The sequence below is a fragment of the Larus michahellis genome, chromosome 13, assembly GCF_964199755.1.
Source record: "Larus michahellis chromosome 13, bLarMic1.1, whole genome shotgun sequence".
NCBI lineage: Eukaryota > Metazoa > Chordata > Aves > Charadriiformes > Laridae > Larus > Larus michahellis.
In genome coordinates this window covers 5,036,386-5,051,782 of record NC_133908.1, presented here as the reverse complement: position 1 = coordinate 5,051,782, position 15,397 = coordinate 5,036,386, and the positions used below count along the sequence as shown (strand labels likewise).

At 48.0% G+C, this 15,397-nt stretch overlaps 3 protein-coding genes and 1 long non-coding RNA gene across 5 annotated transcripts; 1 reads left to right on the top strand and 3 right to left on the bottom strand.

The window, feature by feature from the left end:
• Window positions 1-26: 26 nt before the first annotated feature.
• Window positions 27-4,051, bottom strand: LOC141750793 (uncharacterized). Its single transcript, XR_012589779.1, has 2 exons — window positions 3,915-4,051; window positions 27-786 (listed from the first exon to the last, which is right to left on the bottom strand). It is a non-coding gene; the product is annotated as an uncharacterized LOC141750793 (long non-coding RNA).
• LOC141750792 (dynein light chain 2, cytoplasmic-like) lies at window positions 2,008-3,910 on the bottom strand (the record flags this gene model as incomplete). Its single annotated transcript, XM_074606516.1, has 2 exons — window positions 2,008-2,322; window positions 3,665-3,910. Coding segments are annotated over 2 exons (429 nt in total), but the record flags the coding sequence as incomplete, so codon positions are not given.
• Window positions 4,052-4,221: 170 nt separating the features above from the next.
• On the bottom strand, window positions 4,222-7,076 carry LOC141750791 (dynein light chain 1, cytoplasmic-like). Of its 2 annotated transcripts, XM_074606515.1 has the most exons (3): window positions 6,924-7,076; window positions 6,247-6,384; window positions 4,222-4,838 (listed from the first exon to the last, which is right to left on the bottom strand). In XM_074606515.1, exons 2-3 carry the CDS (start codon window positions 6,376-6,378, stop codon window positions 4,701-4,703), a joined length of 270 nt encoding a protein of 89 aa, XP_074462616.1. In that variant the 5' UTR covers window positions 6,379-6,384; window positions 6,924-7,076; the 3' UTR covers window positions 4,222-4,700. The 2 variants fall into 2 exon arrangements, with proteins under 2 accessions (XP_074462616.1, XP_074462615.1); XM_074606514.1 differs by lacking the exon at window positions 6,924-7,076 and having other exon boundaries at window positions 6,247-6,390.
• A 1,159-nt stretch (window positions 7,077-8,235) lies between these two features.
• COQ5 (coenzyme Q5, methyltransferase) lies at window positions 8,236-15,363 on the top strand. The gene is made up of 7 exons (XM_074607081.1): window positions 8,236-8,465; window positions 8,886-9,035; window positions 9,508-9,732; window positions 12,461-12,567; window positions 14,218-14,306; window positions 14,522-14,633; window positions 14,751-15,363. Exons 1-7 carry the CDS (start codon window positions 8,312-8,314, stop codon window positions 14,850-14,852), a joined length of 939 nt encoding a protein of 312 aa, XP_074463182.1. The 5' UTR covers window positions 8,236-8,311; the 3' UTR covers window positions 14,853-15,363.
• The last annotated feature ends 34 nt before the right edge of the window (window positions 15,364-15,397 follow it).

Below are 15,397 nucleotides of genomic sequence, written 5' to 3'. Positions count from 1 at the left end.
CACAAGAACATACGTAGCCACAACACTTTTAAAGGCAGAACACAAAACTTTTATTAGCAAAGAAGCTGGCTGTGGAAAGAAAATAAATACAAAGTTTGGTTTTTTTTCTTTTCTATTTTTCCCCTCATTGCAATGAGAACATCAACCATGCTAGTAAAATCACCGCCATCACCCTTTAGGCCAAGGTCTGCATCCTCAGGAAGGCTGAGAGCACCAGGCTTTGTGCCTTTAGCACACAACTGAGGAACGAGATGAGAGTCTGAGAAACAGTCCATGGCTTGAGAAGAAAAGTAACAGAACCCAGGCAGGTGAGGACAAAGCGACTGGTCTCGGGAGTCACAAAATTCCTTCTCACAGCACACTGAAAGGTAGGATTATATTTCCTGTCAAGCTCCTGCAGAAGAGACCACTAGGAACTCAGTATTACTATTCAAGTGCTGTCTTTGGAGAGCAGAGGACTTAAGTAGAATTATGAGAAAGAGAAGGGAAAGAAATGGAAAAGTGCATGTAAGGTGTACAGAAAGGAGCATAAGGACACCAGTCTCCAGAGAAAGTCTGACTGGATATCAAATATCCATGGAACTTGCTTCTCTAGAACTACATAGTCACCAGAACTTCTGCTTGATTTTAGAAGTTCGTATAGCGTTCAGCAGGAAGACATTATGAGCAAACACTTATCCTTTTTACACTGCATTCCTCCAGAGACTGAATGGCACACAGCACCTTGCTGCCTCTTCTCTGGCATGTCCGTATCCTTTACCAGAGCCGTCTGAGCAGCCATATTACCTGTAATAAACAACGAAGAGAACGCCAGGTTGGGGGAGCAGCCGCCCGCCCGGCCCTCGCCCAGGTGCCGCCGTTGTCAGCCCGACCCCGGGGCCCGCGTTCTGCCCGCAGCCGGCGCCGTGCAGCGCTTGGCTGGCGGGGCCGGGAGAACGGCACCGGTAGAGCCCGCCGGCCGCCCGGCCTCAGCCTTCCCGGTGCCCGGGTGGGACCCGGCCCCTCTCGGGAGCAGCAGTGCCCATAGCCCCCTCACAGAGCCCCCTCCGCGCACCGGCCTCCCGTTCCCCTCCCGCACCGCCGCCGTTTAACGGGCCCGCGCGCGCCGCCACCGCCTCCCAGCTCCCCCAGCCCCTCCCCCTGCGCACAGCCGCCAGCCATTGGTCATCGCCACCGCCCCCCGGGCGCTCATTGGCCAGGACCGGGCCTCCCCTTTGGGGGTGCGCCCCCTTTCAGACCGGCATGCTCCGCGCCCGTTGCCATAGCGACGGGACGCGCGCAGCGCCCCCTGCCGCCGCGGCGGCTGCCCGGGGACAGCGCGGGAGCCCCGCCACGGCCCGATCGCGGCGGCACCGAGAGCACCGCAAGAGAACAGGGAGGAGAGTGGGCTAAAAGGCGTCCCAGTGCTCTCCGGCAGACGGATTTACGGTAAACCCAGATTTATGGTATGGATTTATGGTAAACGGGCTGAGCGCTCCCCGTTACCACCACCGGACAGAGCCCTCCGAGGGCACCCGGCAAAGCAGCCCCCGAGCGCCTCCTGACTGAGGATGCTGCTCTCAGCAGGGACTTGGGTCACTGAATGCAGCCACTGGACACGGAGCTTATCTCCAAGGCCCCACCCCTCCACCAGGGTGGTCCCGACCCCTGGCAGGTAGCCCCTGGGCAACTGGGCTGCCGCCAGCCCAGGCCAAGGGCTCACTTCAACTCCTATGTGTCCCTAACGGCACGGTCCTGTCTAACCACAGGGCTCCTTTGTGCAGCTTGGGGTTATCCACATACTCGCACACTCAGCTGGGCCTTCAGATATTCAAGTTTGAGAACAGATTCCTGTGGAAGGTGGCTGTTCACAGGGATGTGACAAGGAGCACAAGGAACATTAGGGAAAAAGAGAAAAGAGATGTAAAACTCTTAAAGATGGAACACACATAACATTTTTATTAGCAAAGAAGCTGATTTTGGAAAGAAAATAAATACAAGGTGGTGTCTGCCTTGTTTGCTTCTGTGGGGTTTATTTCCCCTCCGCTTTCCCCCCCAAACACAACAAAACCAGCAACCACTCCAGAAGAAACCCTGACGTTACCCCTGAAGACCAAGCTCTGCTTCCTCAGGTCAGCTGAAGGCACTACACTGCTGCCGTTACTGCGCAATCTTACAAGCACAAGCCACTCTGAACAACAATCCGTAGCTCTCACCAGCTTTAAACAGAAGATCATTTACTCCACATCTGAGGAAGATGAAGTGCTTGGTCTCAGGAGACACAAAGCTGCCAAATTTCCCTACAATGCAGTGCCAAGTGGGACCATGTTTCTTCTCAAACTCCTGCAGCAGAGATCGCTAGGAACTTCATCAGCACAGTCCTCACCCAGGAGCTGACCTACAGGGTTTCTGTCATTTATGTGTCTCTTCTTAACAAGTATCACTTTTTGAAACGGCAATTAAGAAGCAGCTTTCTGAAGGATTGTGTCACTTACCTCTTATACCTCACCTGCTGCAGCCCAGGGACTGCAATTTCCCCACCAAAGTCGTACTATGTTCTCAAACTACAGCACTGAAGTATGAAGGTCATGCAATCATGTTCTCCCATCATACTCGGAAGCCAACCACGTGTTTCAAAACTCAAGATATACAGTTCTATAACAAGTAGAACATTCCAGTCAATGATTATATACTGTCATATCCAATAGCTCTCAAATGACGAAACTCTCCTTGAGAGCATGCAAGTATTTTTAGTTACTTATTAAAAACATGGATAAATGAACTCCTCACCATAATTTCTCAGGTTGCAACTAGGAACCTCAAGAAAAATCTGACAAGCTTGAAACCTCTGCCTTCCACTAACATAGAAAATCATTCTTACAAGTGGAAAAACTAAACCTGCTTATATCTCTGTTTGGGTAACAGGAAAGGAAGACCAGCCCAACAGAAGCAATTGTACCACTTAATTGAGTGACTTTTTAAACAGGTCTTCCAGTCGGATTCGTGTAATATTTAACATCCACTGGCACCCTTAGATTTCTTTATTCTCCTGAGATGGCAAAACAGAAAGTCTATCAGAACTAGATCTTTTGTGAATCCATTATTCTTCTTCATGCATATACAAGAACAGGTATTCCGTGGACACCAGATACACAGAGCTCCAAGACTTGGGATTTTAGCAAGGTTCAGCACATACAAGGAGGATGTGAATATGGAAGGTATGCAGAAAATTACTTTTCCCTGCAAATTTTGAACCAGGTAGCCAATCTCATACAACTATTACAGAACTATGAACAGAACCTTCAGACTAATTTGCACACAACTTAGGTACTAGGTTAAAAAAAGGCATTCCCTCAGAGGAAAGTTACAGCCAACTTCAAAGGGCTGTATTTTCTACCAGCGACTCAGCCACACTGGGAAACGCCAGCAGACACTCTCCTATTTCCACTAGACAGTGAGATAGTGAAAAAAAACAACCAAAAATAGAAGGTATTGCAAAATGAAAACTAGAAAAGGTACACATAAGGCATGGGAAAAGGAACACAAGGACAACCAGCCCACAGGAAAAGTCCAATGTAACTCATGTCCGCAGAACTCGCTTTCCCAAGAAGCGCGGCAACACCCGCCCTGCTTGGCTGCCGGTGTGGAGAGCGTTCAGCAAACGCACGGACAGTCCAACGTTTACCCTCTCTATAAGGGATGCAGTTTCTCTTTCAGCACTGTATTTCTCTCTGGCCCAAACGACACACTCCACGGCAGGTCGTTGCGTCTCCTCGGACGCGTCCGTGTCCCCCATCAGGGCCGCCCGACGGCCCGTGGGTGTCTGCACCGAGCAGTCAGGAGCACCGGGACCGCGGGAGCGGCTGCCGGCCCGGCCCTCACAGGCCCCACGGCCGCCCGGCCCAGGGCCGCTCCTCCCGCCGCCCCGCTCTTACCGCCCTCGGGCTCACGATCCCCCGCCGCGGGGCTGAGTAGGGTCCCGGCTGCCGCAGGGCAGGCGGTCACACCGGCCGAGCGCCGCGGCACCGACGGAGGCCCCGTAATGGCGACGAGCCGCCGACAGCAGTGGCCGGGACCCGGATGGAGCCGGGCCCGCGGCACCACGGGACTCGTAGTCCCCGCCCGCCGCGCAGCGCGCCGGGAGCTGTAGTCCCCGGGGAGCCCCGGCCCCGCACCGGCCTCGGGCCGCCCCCCGGCCCCCAGCCCCGGCGGCGCAAAGCCGCCAGAAATAACGAGCCGGCGGCGGGGGCAGATCTCGTCCTTTATTTCCAGGGCGGCGCTCCAAGGGGCAGCAGCAAAGAAAGAAACAGCTCAGGTTTGGGGCAGCACATCCGGCAACACAAGAGGGGAAAGTATCAAAAAACAAATCATAAGAACAAGAGAGGTTTGGAACAGAAAGAGCTAAACACCATCAGTACTTACATAGCACAAGCAGTAATTGGGCAATACTGTAGATGGCTATAAAACTCTCAAAGGCAAAACTGCTCCAACAGCTCTACTAGCAAAGAAGCAGCCTTCTGAAAAAAAAATAAATACAAGGAAGACTTTTTTGGTATTTTTCCTTTTTATATCCACATTGTAACATCATCTGCTATAGCATAATCCCTGCCATTGCCCTTCAAGATCAAGGTCTGCGTCCTCAGGAAGGCTGCAGTAACTAGTCAGAGGAGTCAGCACACAGTCCTGTAACCGGGTGCAAGTTTCAGTAACAGTCCGTGGTTCTAACCAGACTTGAAAAGGAGAATAGCGACTTGGCCGAGGTAGAAGTAGATGAAGTGCTTGGTCTCATGAGTCACGTAGCTGCCAAAGTTCCTTCCCACGATGCAGTGCCAAGTGGGATTGTATTTCTTGTCAAACTCCTGCAGAACAGAGAACTAGAAATTAAGAACTCTTCTAAACAGACATTCACTTTCTGGGCAAGGCAATTAGAGGAAGAGCAGATGCTCTTAAGTACTAGGATTATCTTATTTACATCTTATTGTACACCTGCTGCTTAGTCAGACAAAAGAAAAAAAGCCACCAAAAAAAAGCCACAGTGCTTCCTATCTGAGCAGTACTAAGTTTAAAACACTACCTTTGTTCAGGGAAAGTAGTCTTTCCCCCGCCTAATTCATGCCATGATCTGAAACTATAGCCCTTGAGTAAAAGCTTCACCACTAGTTTTATACCCAGAAATTAAGCCATAATTTAGACTTCATTGTTCATCTGCAACACAGGTGCTAAAGGGACTCAGTGGAAAATTCTATGCCACATGCTCTGTAACACCAGCACTATCAACAGATCTAAGAATTTGCATTTCACATGTTTCAAACAATCCTCTACAAATTCCCAGTAGCTGCCACGAAGAGTATCTGAAAAATAGACTCTCTTTTACACCATCATAGACACTTTCTGCATCTGGGGAAAAAATGTACCTTTCTGTATTGTGGACGCAGCAAACCAATATTCCTCTAGTGGAAGCAATCATTCTGCTTAGTTGAATTACTTTTTAAACAGCTCTTCCACTCAGATCAGTTTAACTTCCATTGACACTCTTTGATTTCTCCATTCTCCTGAGTTGGCGAAGCAGGAAATATAATCAGAACTAAATCTTTCCCATGTTCAGTATTGTTAATCCTACATAAAGTGCGACACAGACTTTGCAAGCAACAGATAATCAAGGGCCACCGGGATTTTTTTTGTGGTTTTGGTTGTGTTGGGGTTTTTCTGGGGTTGTTTTGGTTTGTCAGTTTTTGGTTTGTGTTTTTTGTTTTGTTTTTTTTTTTCTTAGGTCACTATGTAAGGAGAGGAATGACTACAGTGGACTTGCAGAAAACTACTTTGCCTTGCACTTTTTGACCCAGCTGGACATAACTGTAAACAGATCCTTAAGATTAGGTTCAATAAAACTTAAACCAAGGACTATGTAAAACAGGCTTTCTCCCAGAGGAAAACCTCAGGAGAGCTCAATAGAGCCTCTGTGTTTTGTACCAGCCCGTCAGCCACAGGGACAGTCACCTGCCACTCTCTGTTCACCCAGACAATGGGACAGTGGCAGAAAAGGCTGAAGTAGAAGGTACCACAAGAAAAAAGCAGAAGGACCTGGAAAAGTCTACGCAAAGGGTGGGGAAAAGAACATAAGGACACCAGCCAACAGAAAAAGCCCGACTTGATTATCTAGTGTCTCTAGAACTTGTTTCTCTAGAGCTACTTGCCCGGCAGCATTCTCCTTACTTGGTTTTTCATGTGCATGGAGATTTCACGAGGACACTACAAGCAAACGTTTACCTTCTTTATGTGAGCAGCAATGTCCTTCTCGATGTTGTACTTCTCCAAGGCCTGAGTCGCGCACTCCACAGCATCTTGCTGCATCTCTTCCGACATGTCCGCATTCTTGATCACTGCCTTTCGGTCACTCATGATTGCCTGCATTGAGCGGAAAAAGAGAATTCCAGGTTGGGGGAGTAGGCGCCCGCCCGGCCCTCGCCCAGGTACTGCCGTTCTCAGCCCGGTCCCGGGGCCCGCGCTGTGCACCGCTCGGGCGGCAGAGCCAGGAGAACGGCACCGGCAGAGCCCGCTCACAGGGAGCTCTCGGAGCGGCACGGGCATCGACGGAGCAGCCTCGAACCCCGCTGCCTCCCAGCCCCGCCCCAGCCTGGCGCAGTCCGGGAGTGGAGCCACTGCTCCAGCGCCCGGCCCCGACGGCCATTCCCCGCGAACGACGCCCAGCGGCCCCCGCCAACGGCTCGGAGTCAGCGAGGCTCGGAGTCAGCCTGTAGCTCCCAGGGATACGGGAAAGACGGAGGCGGCCGCCGGGGAAGGGCCCTGGCGCGGGGGAGCCGCTGCGGTGCCCGAGCTCCGGCCGCCCAGCCTCAGCCTTCCCAGTGCCCGGGCGGGACCCGGCCCGGCCCCTCTCGGAAGCCGCCTCCCGACAGCGTCCGAGGTCCCCACGCCACTCTCCTCACCACTTTGGCGGGCGCCGCGGGACCGGCTCTGTGTGGAACGGAGCGGGCGTGGTGCAGAGTAAGACGGACACGCAGCTCGCTCCGCCGCCGCGTCCGTTTAACCGACCCGCCCGCGCCGCCGTCGCCTCCAAGCACCCTCGACCCCGCCCCCTCCGTACTGGCCGCCACCCATTGGTCACCGCCACCACCCCCTTTAGCGCTGATTGGCCAGAATCCGGCGCTCTCGTAGCACTTTACTGCAGCAGTTTCTTTCAGACCGGCATGCCCCGCGCCCGCACCTGTTTCCATGGCGACGGGCGGCGGCGATGGAGGCCGAACCCCGCGCTGGGCGGGAGCGCAGGCCTCAGGGGCGGCCCCGGGTCCCCCAGGACCTCTGCCGGGGTGGGCCCGGGGCATGGCACGTCTACAGAGACCTGCCTGTGGGTGTGCCTTGGGCTGGGTGCTCTCAGGCGGTGTGCCAGCCTCTGCTCGGCCTTCCCCGTGCTTTCCTCACAGCCTGAACGTGGCAGGTTGCTGGCATCTGTTCAGCGGCCTGTGACTACAGCGTGAGAGAGGCTCTCCCGGCCACTGCTCTGGTAGGCAAAGATCATCTCTCACTATAGCTGAGGCAAAAAAAAACCACAAACACACAACCCCCCCCCCCCAAACAACATATGTGATGCTTTGCAAGGCATTCTGCCAAAAAAAAGGCAAAAAAAATCAAAATTGTAGGTAAGGTATGAGAAAATTGTGGTGGGGTCTGATGATGGGGCTAATAAGTGTCAACAGGGAAGGAAGATCTTGGCAAGGGAGAGCAACTCGTGCTGGGGGAATTCCTCAATCTGATGTCACCTCATGAGAAAGGGGGAAATAACTGTATCCACAAAGCTGACAGAATTTCTGGATGATTCAAATAACGTGATGAGTGGTGCAGCTTTTGCAAAAGTAGCAGAAAAGGGCCCTAATTTGTACTAATGTTCCTGACAGGAGTCAGAGGCTCCTGTCACTCCTCCCCTTGGTTCCTCAGTATCCACAAACCAAGCCTCCTGCCTGCTCCCCATCAGGTTTTACTTTTTGCCAGGAAACTGCAAAATTAAAAATCCGAAGGGGTTAGAGAAAATTATTTGCAAAATTACTCAAATACGCTGTGTTTGGTTTGGTTTTTTTGGTTTATTTTCCCCTGTATCATCTCCCGGGACGGATTCAGCCGCAGTGGCACCGTGACAGTCGCCCGGTATCGCCCAGCGTGGGACTCGGGGCTGCGGGATCCGAACCCCAAGTTTCCCGGGGACGGGGCCGAGCGCGGAGCCGCCCCCCATCCCGCCCCGCCCCGCCCCGGTTCCGCGGTTGGCGGAGCCCGCGGGCCCCGCGGCGGCGGCGGGCGGGAGCGGAGGTCGTGCCCTTGCAAGATGGCGGCGGCGGGGCTGTGTCCGTACCGGGCGCTGCTCGCCCGCCGCGGCGGAGCTCTGCGGGCGCTCTGTGGCTCCGTGCGGGGCCTTGCCGCCGGACCGGAGACGCACTTCGGCTTCCAGACGGTGACCGAAGCGGAAAGGAGGGAGAAAAGTGAGGGCGGCGGCGGGGCCCGCTGTGGAGCCGGGGGAGGGCGGGCCGGGCCGGGCGGGGCTGGAACCAAAGGGGGCTCCCGGGCAGCCGGTGCCTGTGGGGCGAAGGGGTACTGGAAGCTGGGCCGCTGGTTTGAGACGTTACCGGGAGTCTCGGGGAAGCACTGGCAGTGTTATGCCAGGTCGATTCTTCCCCTCAGCGCCGTAAGGGTTACGAGAAGAGGCTGTGTTTCTCCAAAGAGACGTTTGTCAGGCAACGAGCTCGGTAGGATTCGATCACATCTTTTGTAAGGAGTTTTCAGGTGGTATTTTTCAGTTCCATATGGTGGCAGACCTCCACGAGGCAGTAGAGGACACATTTTACTTCCACAGGAGCGTTTTTAAGTAAACTGCATCTCATTCTTACGTCCTTTCTTTGCAGTTTACAGGGTCTTTGAAAGCGTGGCTAAGAAATACGATGTAATGAATGATTCAATGACTCTAGGGATTCATCGAGTGTGGAAGGATATCCTAGTGCATAAAATGAACCCTTCCCCTGGAACGCTTCTTCTTGATGTTGCTGGAGGAACAGGTAAATAATTTTGGTGAGTTCCATATGACAATGCTACGCTGTTTTCAAACTGTTTGAGTCTGCTCAGAATTAAGTTGCCTAGCCTTCCCCCCCAGCCCCCCAGTTCCCTGTCTTTAAAACTGGTGACGCGTCTACTTGGTTTTCACAGAGAAGGGTTGAAAGCTAGCTTCTTTGTGTTTTGTAATATCTTGCTCCAAGGCTCTGAAAGTGTTACAGTACTGCCATGATATGTTACGGAAAACTGTTTTCATTTGTAGGAAGTCATGGACTCTTTGCTTTTCATATGTTCCCTTTATATATTTTTTTATACATGTACACACACTCTTTCTGTCTCTCTATACTGCATGTGGTTTTTATTTTTATTTATCTATATATAAAAAAATAACAGTTTGATGTTCAAAGCCTTATGTTCCAATTTCCTGGAGTCAGAAAACATTCCAAAATATGTATCTGTCTTTTAAAACAAATGCAGGTGACATCGCCTTTCGATTTATTAATTATGTCCGCTCTGTACGAGAACGCCAGCTCCAGCGGAAGCTTAGGCACCATCAGAATTTATCGTGGCAGGAAATTGCTGAAAGTTACCAGGAAGACAAATCTAAGTCGCTAGGGGATTCCCAAGTGGTGGTCTGTGACATTAACAAAGAAATGTTAAAAGTTGGGAAGCAGAAAGCACAGCATCTTGGCTACTCCGAAGGTAAGTCATGCATTGTACCGTTTCAGTAGCATGCCTGATAGCAATAATTTGGTGCATGGTAGCCATCAGGTAATCACCACTTCAGGATTACAATATACGTTATATGGCCATGGTGTATACTATAGCTGTGCTTACATATTTGCCAACTCTGAGTTACTTTTTCAGTGAGCTTGTATGTAGTATGTTGTTCAGATGTACAGTGATCCTCTTGAATAATACTTGAACTTTCAGAAATCCGTATATGGAAGTGTCCATGAGGTCTGATACCCAGCTATCCTTCAAAATTGGTTAAATAACCTAAATCTGCTGTTTATATCTGTGCAAATGAATCTGACTTTACTAAGGCAGATAATGCAAAAGAGCTCATCCCTAGAATGGCACTAAAGATCTTATAATGGGTATTTTAAGAATCAAGGCAGCAAGTAAAAAATGCAAGAAGTGTATTGTGAACCTATAAAACTTTCCGCAGTTAGAACATACGCTAATAATACTCAGAGAAACTGAATTATATTAAATGTTAGTTTGCAGGTCAATGGATTAATTCACTGGTATCTAGAATTTGTTGGGGACCACGCCAATCCTGATTGAAAAGCCTGATTTTAAGAAGTAAGACATAGAGAAAGAAGTCCTGCTTGTGGCTCAGCGTTTGTATGATAGTTGTTTATCCTCTCTTCATTTATGGATATTTGGCAAATATTTTAGCAATGTAAAGTATATCAAGAGGTTCCTAAACTTTGCTTGCCTGGGTACCTCTCCCTGTGTGTTACAAGGTCTCCTGCGTGGCCTTTCACTGCGCCCTGCTCTCACACCCCTTTTGGGACTTGAGCCTACAGATTGTGTAGGCTGAAGGACATACAGAACGGCTCAGTAGCACAAAGGGGCTGAAAGATGAGCTGCTGGCATAGGTTCTCTCAGCTGCTCTTGCTCCCTGCTGGTGGGTTACCCCAGGCTGTTGCCTGCCTGCCTCTTCATTTTCTTTAAAAAATGAACTAATTGTGAAAGCGTTGGTTCTTCCAGCTCTGGCAGACTGCTTGCATTGTGCTTTTCTGAGCAGCTTACAAGCCTATCCAGAGCTCTTTTTATGCGTCATAGTTTGGGAACACCTGAACTGTACCAACATTGTAAGTATAAAAGCTTTATGACTGTAGCTTAGGACCTCAAATAAAGCTTGATGCTGCCTCCCAGCTACTATAAATAAAGTATTTTGTTTAATTGGCTGCACTTTTTAGGTATTTTTGTGACTTGCCAAATTCTCAAAATGAGTATTTATGCTTTTTAATTTTCTTTCTCTGTGCATTGTGGCTGCAGAAGCCCAACTGTCTTCCTATTGCCTGGGTTGACTTATGCCTCACTGTGGCACAATTCTGACTTCTTAATCTTTTTCGCTCCCTTGTTCAGCACATACCCATTTAATATGTCCTACCTTCTGTTTTTCATGCGATTCCTCCCTGTTGCAGTAATCTCATTTCTGAGCTTGCTTATCTATTGAATGTCTGAGGTCTAATATTTAGTTTGCTTAAAATTATAAGGGGCAGAGTTTTCTTTCGCTATTTCCCTATGCATGTTCACCAATAGCGGGGTCTATGCATGCTGAAAAGAAACACGTGTGTTACACAATCACTGATTGTGCATTTTGGCCAGCAGGAGTAGGAGACTGCACTGCACTGTGCCCCAGTTTCTGTTGTAGGAACTGACAGCCCCTTTTATGTATCCACTTACAAACTCCTGGCCTGTGATTTTGCCACAGTTCATTGTGAGCGACAGTTTTCCTGTTGCTCAAAACCTTTTCTTGATGCTCACTTCTTAGGTCTCTTTTCAAACTGTCTAGGTTTAGATACACTAATAATGTTGCGTGATGCTTTGCATACAATACTTTCTACAACTATAAATATGTATCTTTTGTAAAAATTAAATTTGAATGTCTCCTGGCAACAACTTTTGTTTTCTGTTGTGTTTTGCTCTCCTCCGTGTCACTTTCTAGCATATTGCCCTTTAAAACTGATGATCTCTGCAGAAGACTCCTGTTTTTTTCCATTATTTTTTTTGTTTTGCATTTGAGTCACCAAACCAGTGACTTTAAGAACTATTAATTCTAAATTGAGTAGTCTTATTTTTGGTACAAATAGCCTGAACATCCATACTCCATAGATAGACACGGCCTTGATCCGATGGGGTTTTAGGAAGCAACGTAGCTGCAACAATATCACATAATGATAGTGCGAATGGAGTCAGTGCGGCTTTTCATGCTCCTCAGTCTATGGAAGTTTTCTAGCAAAATGTTTTAAGTGTTTTGACCATCGTTGCATGGTAAGACATTCATCATTGTTTATAGTTATTCTTTAAGCAGAGATTCTTTTTTTGCAACTTGGCTACAAACAAATGGCAGCCAGTTTCTGGAAAGCCAGTTGCTTTCCACTATGGTGCAAGATTTGAGTGAAATTTTTTCGGCAGACTAAGGCACTGTGAACACAACACGTGTGTATACACGGAAGAATGTTTTGGCTGATCTGCAACATTAACTGTGTTACTTGAAAGACAGCTGTATAGTACAGGGCCTTGAAAGGTTTGTGAGTATAGACCAAGGTGTCTTTCCACCAACAAAAATGAAAAATTGAAGTATTAGTTTTAAATATCACTTTATTAATAATAATTTTCTTCTGGAATAGATAAGTTCTAGACTTTCTGGAGCAGTCTGAGTTCAATTCTGTGTCCTTGGCTTTTATTACAGGCTTGTCCTGGGTGCTTGGGAATGCTGAAGAGTTGCCCTTCGATGATGATAAATTTGATGTTTACACAATTGCCTTTGGAATACGAAATGTAACTCGTATCGATTTGGTAAGTTGCTGTAGTTTATCCTGACCTGGGGTCCTTACGATTCACCTGAGGTTTTTTATTCTAGTGGAGGAAACAAATGAGGGATTCCTTTAATAAAGGAAAATCTTTGTCTACTCCTGAAACATTTAAAATAAGTGGCATGTAGTGTGCAACTTGTTTGTATGAAGAATGCAATTAAATGCCCCACCTTTCTCATAAAAAGTTAGATTTCTACTAGTTGTGTCCAATCCTTCCAGCTTGGCAAGCCACACAGTCTCTTCCTAAGGCAAAAAGGGCTGAATGCTTCTGTCATTCCCTACCTTTTCCTGACCTGTGATGTTACTGTATCTACACATGCACAGTGCGGTCAGTCTGCACGTCTCAGATCCTCCTGAAGCACCTGCTGTATATTCCACCCGCAGTGGGGCCGACATTCGTGCCCCATTCTTTCCCTGCCTGAGCCAGCAGAACTCCCGGAGCAGAGAGTGGGAATCAGCTGGCATTGAACTAACCCATTCAGCCCACTGCTGCTCAGTGTCATCACACTGCCTGCTAGTAGGGTTTCCTATGAAGAATTAGTATGATTTTAATTAGGGTAAGCAGTACCCATTGTTCTAAACAGTATCTGTCCTTCAAGAATGACTGGCTGTCTTGTGGGTGAAGATAGGTTAGACCATCTGACCAGCTAGACTAGTCGTCTGTTTTGGAGGAGTGTGTTACAACCTTGGCAATGCTCCTTCTGTGGAAGGTGTAGCATTTGGATCCAAACCACCTTGAACTGTATGCCTTTGAACTTCTCTCAGTGTGGATGACTTTTCACCATGCTTCGTCTGCACCCTTGCCAAGCACAGGCTCTTTGCCATCATGGATACGGCAGTCTGGTAACATAGCTGCCTGGAGACCTGATACAAAACATATCCAAGCCTCCAATTCTTTTGCAGAGCTCCCATCATGTATGCGTACTGTTTATACTTTATTGCTTAGGAACATGACAGTTGAAGCCAAGCAGATGTGCAGCCTGCAGAGGTTCTTGAATACAACTCTGCTGTGCTCTTGTATGAAAAAACACACAGTTGTAAACAGAATTTTGTCTTGGTGGTTCGTAGATCTTTTATTTTGGACATAGGATGGAATTTTCAAAGTAGCCAAAGATTTTCTTCTTCCCTCTCTTTTCTCCCTGTTCTCACACATTGCTCATCCAAAACCCAGTATCATTTGATCTTTGGGTGTGCCTCACAGTTGAGTAAAATCTTCTCTTTTGATTAAAAAAAAAAAATCTATAATGCCCTCTTTTCATTTTCAGCTTCTTGTAGCTGAGTCACCTGCTCCCTTTTGGGTTTGGTCTGTAATTACAAGAGCTCTGTTGGCACACATTCGTCATCTAAGACTAGGGAAAAAGAAGAAAAATTGCAAACCTGACATAATAGTTTCGACACAAAGCCTGGTATAAATCTATTTGTGTAACAGCAAGAGTTTTTGTGGTTTGGTTTTGTTGTTTGTTTGGGGTTTTTTTGTGTACCTGTCTTAGGATGCTTCTCCACAAGTAAATACTGGAGATTGCCAATCAGATTTCTCTTTACTCCCCTCAGTTTATCACTGAGTTGCTGTCACATGGCGTGATAGTAGGCAGGTGCTGTTCTGCATAAACTTATTGCATCTGCTTTGTCTCAGGCACTTCAGGAGGCCTATCGTGTGCTGAAACCAGGAGGAAGATTTCTCTGCCTTGAATTTAGTCAAGTCAGCAACTCTCTTCTTTCCAGGTAGGAACATGGTGACACTTTATGCCGTGTCACAAGGCTCTCTTACTTGTACTCGGACAGAATAAGAGACGGAGACACTTTGAGGCCACCTCATTGTGCACTTTTAAAATCAAATACAGATTCCATAGGGTACTAGTACAGAGATCAACTTGTGTTGGAGAGGATTGGTTTTAAACTTTTTTGTATTAATCTGTATTTGCTGTCTGTCTGTGCAGGCTCTACGATCTCTACAGTTTCCAGGTTATCCCTGTTCTGGGTGAGGTTATCGCTGGTGACTGGAAGTCTTACCAGTATCTCGTGGAGAGCATCCGACGTTTCCCCCCTCAGGTAAGACAGAATTTTTCTGAATTCACTAACACGCAAAACACAGTCGCAGCATAATCTTGCAGGCAGCTGGTTTATAGGCGTTCAGGTTGTTACAATTATGGAACTGTTATTTTTCAGGAGGAGTTCAAGGCAATGATAGAAGATGCAGGGTTTTTTAAAGTGGATTACCAGAATTTGAACTCGGGCATTGTTGCCATTCACTCAGGTTTCAAACTGTGAGTCTATACTACGTAGCAAAACACCGGAAGTGTCATTTTCCTGAAGAATATAAAAGCTGTGGAATTTTAATGCTATCAAGATTGAAGAGGAGTTTTAAGAACTTGTGCAACAGATACTTGCTCAGCAGTCCCGGAACATCATCAGCTATCTTCTTTCCCCAAAGAAACCTGTGGATGAAGTGAGTCCTGTGGAATTTCTTACACTTGCATTTTCCTTGCAAGGACATGGGACATAAAGGACACGGCTGAAACTGAGCAATGCTAACAAATGAAGCAACTTCAGTTACCAGTGGTGTGGATACAGAAATAGACTGACCAATCTTCAAATAAGGTGCCTCCTTTTTTTTACTAAGCTCTAAGGAGGGTATTGTACCAGGGAGAAGTAACTTGGATTTATTAGATTTTTATTAAGCTGTTGTTATCTTTGTCATGTGGACTCTAAGGGATTTTTTCCCCATGATTCTTTCAAAAGCAAATGGAAGGCTTGTGAAATAAAACAGCTCTGCACCAATTTTTTTCACCTAAATCAATATTTTAACCTTTGCA